Below are 12,166 nucleotides of genomic sequence, written 5' to 3'. Positions count from 1 at the left end.
CAGTTTCTGCAAAAGTTTTTTGGTTTGGAAAAGTACTCAGGCATAAAAATAGCCCCCTTGAATCCAGTGGGACAATGAAGTGAATGACAGTTATGATAGTTATTCATTTTTGCTACTGTCTGCAATTAACTGGCTAAAGGTAAGAAATAGGTGTGGGTGGCCCTAAAGAAGCTGCACTGCTTTGAAAAGATCAGTGAACAAGCAGCAACAATGAAAAAAAAAAAACAACCAAAAACGGAAAAACAGCAGCAGAGCATCAACAATAATGAATTTAAACACTGCTTTGTAGTTCTGAAGCCCCTAAACCAGATGTTCCGGTTTCTTCATTATCTTTGTAGTCCTTTTCTGGACTCACTCCAGTATGTTCATATTTCTTTTGTACTGGGGAGTCCAGCACTGAACTCAGCACCCACCTCAGAGATGTTATCTCATCAGGGATGAGCAGAGAGGAAGATTCACCTCCCTTGGCAGCACTGGTCCTCATGCATCCTAGAAGGCTGTCATCCTACTTTGCTGCAAGGGTGCATTGCTGGCTTATGTTCAACTTGTCTACCAGGAATTATTTGCTTGGCCACCTTCCCTGGGTTGAGGTGAGGTTTATTGACTTGTATTTACCCAGATTCCCTTCTTTCCCATTTGGGCATTAGTTTTATTTTTCTTCCATCTGCTGCTCTTGCCTGATTTCTGCATGTTGGACTGGACTGTTCTTAAGCTTGTAGGAAGTGATCCTTGAGAATCAAATAGCTTTACTAGACTCTTCAGTTCTCTGTCTCAAGGGATTCCTATAAACCAGCTGAAGCCTGCTTTCTATAAGTCCAGGGTTGTGACCCTGCTAATTGCACTAACTAACATCTCCAGGTCACTGCAGCCAAGTCTGCAACCTTCATACCCCTTGATACAAGAAAGACAGGGAGCTATTGGAGATGGTCCAGAGAACGGCCACAAAGATGATCAGAGGGCTGGAGCACCTCCCCAGTGAAGACAGGCTGGGGGACCTGGGCTTGTTCAGCCTGGAGAAAAGAAGGCTGTGGGGTGACCTCATTGCAGCCTTTCAGTATCTGAAGGGAGCCTATAAACAGGAAGGGAGTCAACTCTTTGAAAAGGTAACTAATAGCAGAACAAGGGGAAATGGTTTTAAGTTGAAGGGGGGAAGAATTAGGTTGGATGTCAGGGAAAAGTTCTTTACTGTGAGAGTGGTGAGGTGCTGGAACAGGCTGCCCAGGGAAGTTGTGGATGCTCTGTCCCTGGAGGTGTTCAAGGCCAGGTTGGATGGGGCCCTGGGCAGCCTGGTGTAGGATTAAATGTGGAGTTTGGTGGCCCTGCCTGTGGCAGGGAGGTTGGAGCTTGATGATCCTTGAGGTTTCTTCTAACCCAAGCCATTCTGTGTTTCTATGTTTCTATGACAAGTTTTTCCCTATTTGTAAGCATCAGGTCCAGCAGAGCATCTCCCCTTTTCAGCTCCTTGATCACCTCTGCAAGTGCAGCATCATCAATACACCCCAGTAACATCGCTCATCATTGAAGGGGTAGCAGAGTTTGGCCTTTGAAGACTCTGGGCCACTCTATAGTCTATCTAAACATCTCTAGCAAATCTAGATGGAAAACATTTATCTGAATGTCTTCCTCATATCACCAGCTATGCTAGTATCATCACTTTCTGAATAGACACTCAAGAAGAATGTAGATTAAGCAGAGCCAATCAGCTAATCAACACAAGGAAAATAAATCTTTTGCTGGGAGTGAAAGTCAGTAGGTCATTTCCTCTTGAAGCAAAGAGGGGAGGAATGAAAGCTGCCGGGTCTTTGATGATAGTTCTCTCACCTAAGCTCCTCACAGCATGGCACAGCTGCGTGCTGTGCTATGCATAGCGTGATGTTGGTAGAGACAAATTGTTACTATTTTAATATAAACCTAAACACTGAAGTATTCCAGCTTTTGTGTGTGTGTGTGTGTGTGAATGTGTAGCAATATTATCCATATTTTTATGCCATTAAGTTAGCTGTCTGCATATTTTTTTCAGTAAATGACTTTTCTAAACAGTCTGCATTACAGTACTCCATTGTAGTCAGGATCAATGTTGGCAAGAGTCTCTGGCAGGAACTAAGGAGAATCTAGAAACCAGATCAAAGTTTGTGAAATTGATAGCAAACATTTTGCTTTTATTCTTTACTACAGAGAATTTCCAAAGTACCTGCAAGTGTAGCAGCTGACCAGTGGCATTAGAATGGCAAGGACTGAAGTTTCATGCTGAAGATTAAAGTTTCTGAGGTCATGCAGAGAAGGGAGTATAATTGCAAGTTATCAAGAAAATCATAAGGCGTATCATATAAAATTGGTAGAGTCAGTACTTGAGCCTTCCTGAATTGTCATGTGCATACAAATGAATAAAGAATAAATCTTTCCAGCCACTGCAGCAGGATTAGAAGTTGGAAGAGTTCATTGCTCCTAAATGCATTGGTATGTTTCTTCAATTACCGTAATATACCATAAAAGCAAAAAGAGGCTCAAGCTAATTCCTTTAAGTAACGTATTCTGAAACATTAAACAATAAAGAATGTAATGTTCTCTCTAGATAACATAATAATTGTCTGTATGACACCTTGGGTTGACTAGGTACCACAGGGAAGTACATTATGCGAAACCCTGAGCTGGAACTAATCATGGCCTTCAGGAATTACAAGAGTACAATTATTCCTTGAAGAAGTGGTGGAGAAGACGGCATATATGGCAAAAGGCTTTGTGAATAGTGTTAAAATAATTTATGTACAACTAGGTCTCCTCTTTAAAAAACTGTTAAGAAAAATATATATCCATGAATTGTAAAACAGTTATGTTAATATTGCCAGACATCTCAAGGATTTTTCCTCCTGGCCACAGTGCTGGAGAATTAGCTGTAAGAGTCCTTCGTTTCTGATAGCATTTGTGTAGTTTACCAGTTCATTTTGTAATTGTCTTTTCCAACAGATTTGATATGGGCAGGCATTTTTTTAATGGTATAAAGCACTCATTTGTAGTCCTGATGGTTTTTATAACATCAGACCTTTACAATAGCCCTGCTTTATTATTTAGTATTATTTTTATAACAATATAGATATGCACGGCACTCTCCAGGCATAAGAATACCCTACATGTAATATGTAGCAATAATTTTCAGGCACTACTTCAAGACCTTAATATAGCAAGTTCTGGATATCTGCTCAATTATGTTTTCAATTTCCACTTCCTTTTACTGAAGTAGTATTACAGAGGTCATTTTGAAAGTAATGCCTCTTATTTATTCCCATGGAAACTACAGCAGATACAAAGAGCACAGTGACACTGTTTGATAGAGCAAATTCTCAGCTGCAAAACACTATTTTTCAACATAGCCACCATCATTAGCTGATTCGCATGGATAAGCTGATCACAATTCTACTTGTGTCATCATGTGACACCTGTGCATGACCATCTAGAACATGGCTTGTCCTTCACACTGCTGTTATCACTGCTGAAACATACCACCCACCACCTCACTATGCTAACATTCACTGTTTGGTCTCCATAAACATTCAGCAAGCATCAATCAATGTAAATAGGTGTCAATCTTTTCTGCAGGGAGGAATTCAGTGACACCTTGTTGCGTCATCGTTGCTTCTCAGAAGAACAGAATAGAGGGGTGATTATGCCTCTCTATTTTACTCTTGTGAGACCTCATTTGGAGTGCTGTATCCAGTTCTGGGGCTCCCAACACAAAAAGGACATGGAGTTGTTGGAATAGGTCCAGAAGAGGACGACAAAGATGATCAAAGATGATCAGAGGGCACCTCCCCTATGAGGGCAGGCTGAGAGAGCTGGGGCTGTTCAGCCTGGAGAAGAGAAGGCTCTGGGGGGGAACTTTTAGCAGTCTTCCAGTACCTAAAGGGGGCCTACGGGAAAGCTGGGGAGGACTTTTTTTATATGAGCAAATAGCAACAGGACAAGGGGAAATGGCTTTAAACTGGAAGAGGGTAGATGGAGACTAGATATTAGGAAGAAATTCTTGACTGTGAGGGTGGTGAGACACTGGAACAGGTTGCCCGGAGAGGTTGTGGATCCCCCCTCCCTGGAGATGTGCAAGGCCAGGCTGGATATGGGGCTTTGAGCAACCTGGTCTAGAAGGAGGTGTCCCTGCCTATAGCAGGGAGTTGGAACTAGGTGATCTTAAAGGTCCCTTCCAATCCGAACCATTCTATGATTCTGTGATTCATATGCACTTCCACGTCAGACTCCATTTTGTCAGACTGCCCATCTGTCATACGGCAACAAAATATAATGGAATATCAGTGAGAAGGTTCAGCCTCTACTGCCATACCACCAACATCTGCCTCTGACATCGTGGGCCAACACAATAAAATAGAAGGCATTACTTTTGGAGCATATCTGATAGATAAGGGAGAGATGGATTGCCCTAGTGCTGGAGGATACTTCGGAGAAAGCAAGGGTCAATTTTCTTTCAGAGAGTGGAAGATGATATGTTCTGATAGGTACTGTCCATTTCAGCTTTTTGCAGTAAAATGGGAAGTGTGTGCAGCATTTTATGTCTCCTAAATAGATTACCCAAAACAGACACACACATATGTCAAAGCAAATGACATTCTTTCTGCTGGACTTGACAAATTCCAGTCCTAAATCCAAACAAGAATAAACCTTGGCCCAGTGTGACATTTTGCCCTCCTTCTGGGGCTATCTCTCCAGGGAACAGTGAAATTTCACTTTTCAGCATCCCGAGCTGTAACAATTAGTGCTATAAACCTTGCAGAACACGCTGTCCTCACAACAGAGCAATCTTGCTCCTCACAGAATGTGTTATGTGAAGTGCATAAAACTGCATCCCAAAACTAATGTGATACTACAGCATTCATTCATATTAATATTTTATGGTTTTGGTCTACAGTGAGCTCAGGTATTTTGCTTGCCATAAACGTGTTTCAGTTCAAGTATTTTAGAAGTAGGGCTGAATATTACTGTGTTTTTTGGTTTTAAGGTTTTCCATTTGTGACTAATGGTACAAGAAGCTAGAGCACTGAGCCAGAAGAAACCTTGGTAAAATAAAAAATGCATAGTTAAAAATTCAATTTCCAATTTGCCACCTCAGTATAAAAACACTATATGCAATGCTAATTATGGATATGTTTCTGTGTGCATTTGCCATTCCTTTGTCATATCCCTAAAATATAGAACGATACTCCAATGAGCACATAGGTGCTGTGTAGTGCATTTGGCTGTGTGCCGTCTGTACTTAGCCAAAACATCCAGGTGAAAACCTATGTTTACGAACCCCTGAGCATTGTTTTCAGCTGTAGGACTAAGTATTTCAGCTGACAGCAAAAGCAGTACCATTTGCTGACTCCTGGAAAAAAATAATAAGAGAGCTGGGCTGTAGTAAATCTAGTCTGTGCTGTCTATCTTTCTCAAAAGTCCCCTGCAACTGGAAGCTTTTCTTCCAGCTTTAGGCTTCTAGTCTCTCTGGATTAAATGAAGATCTTAACTCTTAATTAAAAGTGCCTATAGTTGTGAAATAATGAAGGGTAAATAGTTGTTTTCAGGGAAGGAGTAGTAGGGACCTGACACTGTTATAAATATTTCTTGTTTTTCCTTTTTAATACTATTTGTTTTTTAAGTTCTATCCTATCTGACATTCCCCAAAAAGGATGAAGTTGCTGACCAGGATTGTGAGTACTCTTTATAGAGAGAAAGGATCACTGATATCTCTCATTTTTGGTGTAGTCTGTGGTACTGCTTAAATGCAAATAATACTTCAATATAGAATGTTCCTCTCCAGAAATTATTTTGTTATATTATTGTAACTTCACAACAAGCACAGTAGAGGGAATGAATGTGGTGACTCTTAGTGTTTTACATCTCCACTGAAGAAACTTCTCAATTCAAAATCATTTTCTGTTGAAGACTTTTCTCCTACAAAGTAGGAAAAAAAATGCTAATAGCTGAAGGAAACAGCTTTACAGAAGAAAAAAAAAAAGAAGAAAAATAAATACAAAATGTTTTTTAGTCATGGTAAATTCTAGGAAGCTTATATGGATTTACTCTCTATTCTTCTCCTGCCTAGAAGGTTCTCATTTTGGTAATCCTTCCTTCTCTTTGATATCAAGACACATCTATGCTACACGTTAAGCAATTTATGTTAAAAAGTAAAGAAGAAAACAAGAAAAAAAAAAAGACTATTTTTGCCCTTCTTTGTTAATTAAGTGCAATCAGATCACGTGTGCTTAGCTCTGGTGTAAACCATATGCTCTCAAGCCTTCTGTGACTGCCTAAAGACTCTACAAAGTAAACAGACATTTTCTCTGCCTATTATCAATGGCAGTGCCGTGAAAAGTTGGAGAGAGAAAGCTGATAAAGAAAATTCTGAGAACACTCAGCAGATGAGGTCACAGAGACCTGTTCCAAAATGATATAGAAGTTAGTGAAAAACCTGGCCAGGCCTTGCCATTGAAGAAAACTGCTATCACTCATCAAAGACAGACTGGGAAGTGACCACTGTTCCCACTTATTCACAATTAATTGGCTGATTTTGCTAATGACATTGTATAAGGATTGTTCTACTGTTAGAAGATTGATCTACTGTTGGAAGAAGACTAAAGTATCCTGTTTCTTCTAGAACCCAGCTCAGTAAGTAGAGGTTGGTCATTCATCTGTAAATGCTGTGTGGCCAGTAGACTTGGCCTCTATGTATCTCCCATGGGCAGGACGGGAAAAGTGAGAATCTGAAAGAACTGAAAAACAGCAGATGTGACAGAAAGGAAAAGCTACTCTCTGTACCTACTGGGGTTTGTTTCTCTACTGAAATAGATAAGGTGAGAACCTCTTGCAGCATGTGTACACACAAGCTGAGGCATGGAGGGTGAGCTGTATGAGAGACCCAGGGCTGCCTTGTCCTAGACACAGCTGCTTTCAGCCAGCTCCACTGTGGACCCACTACAAGACACAGTTGAGCCTGTCAGCCAAGTTGGTCGTATCTCTGGGAAAACATTAAAAACCTGGGGGGAGGGGGGAAAATTACCACAGAGAGAGAGGAACAGAAAAGAGGAGGGAACAACAAGGTTAGGGCTTCATGATGGATCAGGTGCACTCCTGAAAGGACAGCTGACTGAGAGTAAGCCTATACTGGAGAAGGTACTTCCCAGAAGGAGTGCAATATGTGAATGAACCCACATCAGAGCAGACACACCCCCAAAGGGACTGCAGCCCATGGAACATGCAGTTCCCTACAGCAGAAGGGAACATAGGAAACTTGTGAGAAACACAAAATGGCAGAGAGAAACTGCAGTGCACAGACCCTGACCTCTTCTCACACTGAATTCACTACGTTACCGGCAATAGTAAGAAGGATTGTGGAGAGGTGTCCAGCACAAAGGATTAAGTAGAGACTAGAACAGGAGACAAGAGGACTGTGAAAGTTGGTGGAAAAGTGTTTTCCCAAAGTGCTTAAATGTTTGTCTTGGTTTTTCAGTACTCAAAATAGTAATTAAATACTGATGCTGATTGGCAGGAAATTAAGTTAAATTCCTCAAGCCAACTCCGTTTTGACTGCAACAATAGCTGATAAGTGTTTCATTTGTCTTTACTTTGTCAAATGAGTTTTCTCCTTTTCCTATTCTCTTCTCTGTCCCATTGGCAGGGAGGATTTGAGCCACCATCCTTGCCCAATACACTGCAGCATGTGACCCAGTTAGGGACATCAGACAACTATGAACATAAACAGTGGAATATAATGGGCAGCCAGTATTTGTTGGGTCTGGAAAAATGTACGTACTCTGTTAAAATTCGTACAGAGGATCTGGGAAGGGTTGAGATTTGGTGGCAGGCTACAGGTTTCAGGATGCTGAATGCATTGGCATTCTGATATTCAGGAAGCATGGACTCTTTAGCATCTATTTAGCATCTATAGTGCTAAATAAAATAAGGCCAGAGACTGATACCTTGTCCTAAGTCCAACTATCATGGACTTCCTCACATGTAGGCCATGTAAATTTAGCCCCGACAAGGCTAGAAGGAGCCTACTGGAGTCAGTAGTTCATACAGGAGTCTGTACTCCAGCTCTAAGTGTCCTGAGAGCCCTAGGTGATACTGATGTGACCCTAAAACTTTATTTAGAGAGATGTTTTATCTTAATATGTCTGAAATAGCATGAGGGATGTGTTGTGACCCATTAAACGTTGTGTTCTAGTAGCATGAGGATGAAGGGGTGACTGACTGATGTGTTTGAGATGCTGAGATTGCTGGGACAGTGTTGGAGGACTGTGTGGGATGGAGAAATCTAAACCTGGTACCATCATATCTATATGGACTTTCTGGGAGTTCTGTTGGCCTGATCCATCCTCAGAGTCAGAGCTAGTTTGGATTGTCCAATACAGAACTAAGAGGTTAACTTTCACTGATACAATGTGAGCAGTTTTGTTTCTAGCACTTGGGTTCATTTTATGTCCCTCTCTTTTTGAGCAATATACATGTAACCTGTTTAGATTCTGTAGTTATTGTTTGCAGCCAAAACTTTCTCAGTTTCAGCAAGAAACAGTTACTGGATCTGAATTTTACATAACAATATGGGATAGAAGATTCAGCAGCAGTGTGCATTAATTATAATCAATTTTGGTAATTAAATTTGTGTTGTTAAGACATAAATCTGCATGAATTAAGAAGAATCCAGATGTTAGAGCTGGATTTTTACTAACTAGGATGCCTGTAGGCACAGCTGTTATCCCACAAATCTTTGCAGTCCTCAGACATGACTTTCCAAACACTTGCTCTGCACCTCATGTGTTAAGAGATATTCCTCAGGGCCTGCATTTAGCTGTATCTGGCAGCACACATGAAGCGAAATAAGCAAGTCTCCAGCCTCCTGACAACCTGAACAGCATCCTGTAAAACTAGGGGGATAATTCAGGTTTTCAGGTGCCTTACATCTAGTTTCCCAGTCACTATCCAGGCCAAAACATTTGTGTTCTCTGGGAAGACCTGAAAAGAATAAATCCACACAGCTATTCTGAGGCTGTGAAGCCCTTTGCTCTTATAGCAATTCCTGAAGACCTCTGGCAGAAGAGACACTCTTTCCCAGACCAATGTGGAACACCTTGAAACAAGAAACCTTCTTAATGTTGGCTGTTGGGAATAAAAGAAGTCTCACAGCTAAGACCCAGCAATGTTTTACAGATCAGACATACCTGTCTACAGTATACAGCTTTAAACAACATAGAGGAAGAAGGACTGTGCCCCGCTCTGGCCTCTCAGTCTCCAAAGCAAGACAGGCTGTATGAGCAACCATGGTAAATAATGACCCAGGCATGTGTAAGGGCAACTAGCATCTATCCCCCCATCTGTGCCAGCTCTGTGGCTCACTGTGTGGCATTCTATCTTGCCACTCTGTAAGCATGTGTGACCTGTAAGACCTTGACAGTTTGGGCAGTCAGAAAACCTGGTCACAGATCCTTTTTTTTTTTTAGTGCAGCTTGAGGACAAAAAATGACAGCATCTGCATGTATGGAACTGGATTACCTTAGCTCCATTGCATAAAGTTGCATTAGTTTGGTTTTCCTGGGTTAGGAGCTGCCATCATTGTTTTATTTTATTTTATTTTATTTTATTTTATTTTATTTTATTTTATTTTATTTTATTTTATTTTATTTTTATTAGGATTGGTTCTAGTTTTCACCAGCCCTTCAGATTCCACTGTACCTGATCTGATTGATACAATGGTGTTCTAATGGGATCTTCATTTATGCCTAAAAGGATTGTATATTTGTTCTTATTTCATGGGTTAGAATTAGGAAGATTAAAGTAAAAACTTCTGACTAAGCAGAACTGAAAGATAGCACTGGAGTCTTGTACAACCATTGCCTTAGGATTTATCAGTTAGTTTTTAGTTTCACTTTCATCTTTCTACATAAACTCCTGCAAAATTTAAGTCAACAAAAAACCTAGGGTTGTTCCCCCCTCTCATAGGGAATTTGAAGTGCTGGGGTAAAAAATTTGCCATAAATATGGCTATCAGCCAGACTTCCCCTTACTTACGATCTATTCAGAGATTTCACATAATCTTGTCCGTTTTTACTTGCACAAATCAGCTTTCCAGTCAGCCAGTGACTCCACCTCTAGGCATACACAGTGCTGTGGTTTGGATGATCAAATCGATGTTCAGCTAGAAGATCCTGCAGAAAGTCCCTCTAGGGGTGGGACTTATGAGGAATTGAAACTGAAATAAAGGAACTCAGTTTAGAGCTTTTCCCTAGCCTTAGCTGCAGCCCTCCTTTCTGACAAGGATGTCTGGAGTCAGAGGGTGGAGGGAAGGCAGGTCATACGGGATGGCAGGAGGTACAGGACGGCGGCCACTTCCAGCACCCCATTTAGGACAAGAGGTAATGGCTTTAAATTGCACCAGGGGAGGTTCAAGTTTAATATTAGAAAAGATTTCTTCTCAGAAAGAGGAAATGGCACAGGCTGCCCAGGATGGTGGTGGAGTCAGCATCTCTGGAGGTGTTCAAGAAACATGTAGATGTGGCACTGAGGGACATGGTTTAGTGGGCATGGAGCTGATGGATTAATGGTTAGACTAGATGATCTTAGTGGTCTTTCCCAACCTTAATGATTCTATGATTTCCCCCTCAGGGTTACCTCAGGGATAATAGCAATCAAACAGAGGAGGCTGGAAATTCCCAGCAGCTGATGAGGTCTGGAGAAGAGCAAAGGAACCAGCCATCAACTTACCATCAACAGCAAGAGCAGCAGTAAGTAGAAAGGAGCCTAGCTGATACGGAGGTGTTGTTTGCATTGGGTGCCTGTTCTCCACCTTACTCAAAGTGTACACCTGTAAATGTAGAAATTCTTCATAGAGAGCATGCGAAAGAGACTGAGTACATAAGCAACATGTTCTCCTGCTCTTGGAGAAGCCCGCCTATGAGCAATGCTTTCTAAATGGGACCTGAGGTCTTCTAAAAGGTTTTGTGATAGTATGGTTTACCCCTGGAGCTGCTTGAATGCGATGTGTGTGCTGATAGCATTGGCAATACACGCAACAGCAGCAGCTGGTTCTGTACATTTGATATTCATGTACACAGCATCTGTTTCTTGGAATCGTTTCTAACCGGAATTTCAAATCACCTCCCTGTTTTCTCTCTACTAATATTTCATCCTGGGAAGTCTCAAAATACTTCCTTTTGGCTGAGGAGATGGAAGTAGGCTCTGTTCCAGCACTGATCTGAATGCAATCCAGGACACGTAACAGCTTCTATTCTAACAACTTCATGCTGACAAAAGTAAAACCAAAGCTTCATTTCATTTTAAGTTTTATTGGCAGTTATGTTCTGTCCATCTCTTTTTTTTTTTCTTTGTGACAATCTCTGACACCTAGTGTAAGCTCTAGTTCACAGATATAGTACAGAATAGAAATTGTCAGTAGCGTGTGTACTTTGTGAACATGTGCTTAGCCAACTAAAAGTAATTATTTACAGTTCTTTTTCCCCAAACGGCTTTTTCTAAACTGTTCGTAACAGTGCATGTAGTGCTATTATTATGCTTTGAGATTACTTAGCTTGCTTTTTTCCCCAGCCTTTCAAAGTGCTGCTGGTGGAAGCTGGCTCCACCTTCTAAAAGCTATTTCAGTTTCCTTTCCTTCTTTCTCAAATAAGAAGGTGGAGCCAGGCTTTGCAAGAGCTGTCTGCCTGCTGATCATAAGCTTCAATCAGAAGCTTTCCATGGTAACCCATGGTGGTCTGCTAGTTAGTAATGATACGTGGACTATTAAGAGCTAAGCTGCTATGAAGTCCTTGGGCATTTTAACACCTTACTTTCAGCAAAGCAAACCACCATTCCGGAATTACAGCCTATATTTATTTTGTGCCACTTCCAAGCATGAAAGTTCCTGTCTTGCCTTCCTTCACACTGCTGTATATCCACAGTACAGTGAGAGCACCTTAGCTACTGGTCCTATGTTTTCTTTCTTTCCTTCTTTCTTCCTTTTTCCCTTCCTTCCTTTCCTTCCTTTCCTTACTTCTTTCCTTCCTGTCCTCCTTTCTGTTTTTCTTTTTCCTGGGGGTGGTGAGTGGAAGTTTTCCCATGGGCGTAACTGTTTTTGCCCAAAATTTGGTCTGGGATACAACCCTGTGGTAGAAGTTAGGTATGTGCTTAATCATTT

The 12,166-nt window shown here is 41.2% G+C and overlaps 1 protein-coding gene across 1 annotated transcript in view; it reads left to right on the top strand.

Moving 5' to 3' along the window:
* Window positions 1-10,263: 10,263 nt before the first annotated feature.
* Window positions 10,264-12,166, top strand: part of EPSTI1 (epithelial stromal interaction 1) — a 52,620-nt gene continuing 50,717 nt past the window's right edge. The window contains exons 1-2 of the mRNA XM_417033.7: window positions 10,264-10,391; window positions 10,642-10,760. Coding sequence (XP_417033.3) covers window positions 10,296-10,391; window positions 10,642-10,760 — 215 coding nt within the window. The 5' untranslated portion in view covers window positions 10,264-10,295. The remainder of the gene's footprint in view (window positions 10,392-10,641; window positions 10,761-12,166) is intronic.

Source organism: Gallus gallus, chromosome 1 (assembly GCF_016699485.2).
Source record: "Gallus gallus isolate bGalGal1 chromosome 1, bGalGal1.mat.broiler.GRCg7b, whole genome shotgun sequence".
NCBI lineage: Eukaryota > Metazoa > Chordata > Aves > Galliformes > Phasianidae > Gallus > Gallus gallus.
The sequence above is the reverse complement of the archived record's forward strand: the minus strand, read 5'-3'. Positions and strand labels throughout refer to the sequence as shown.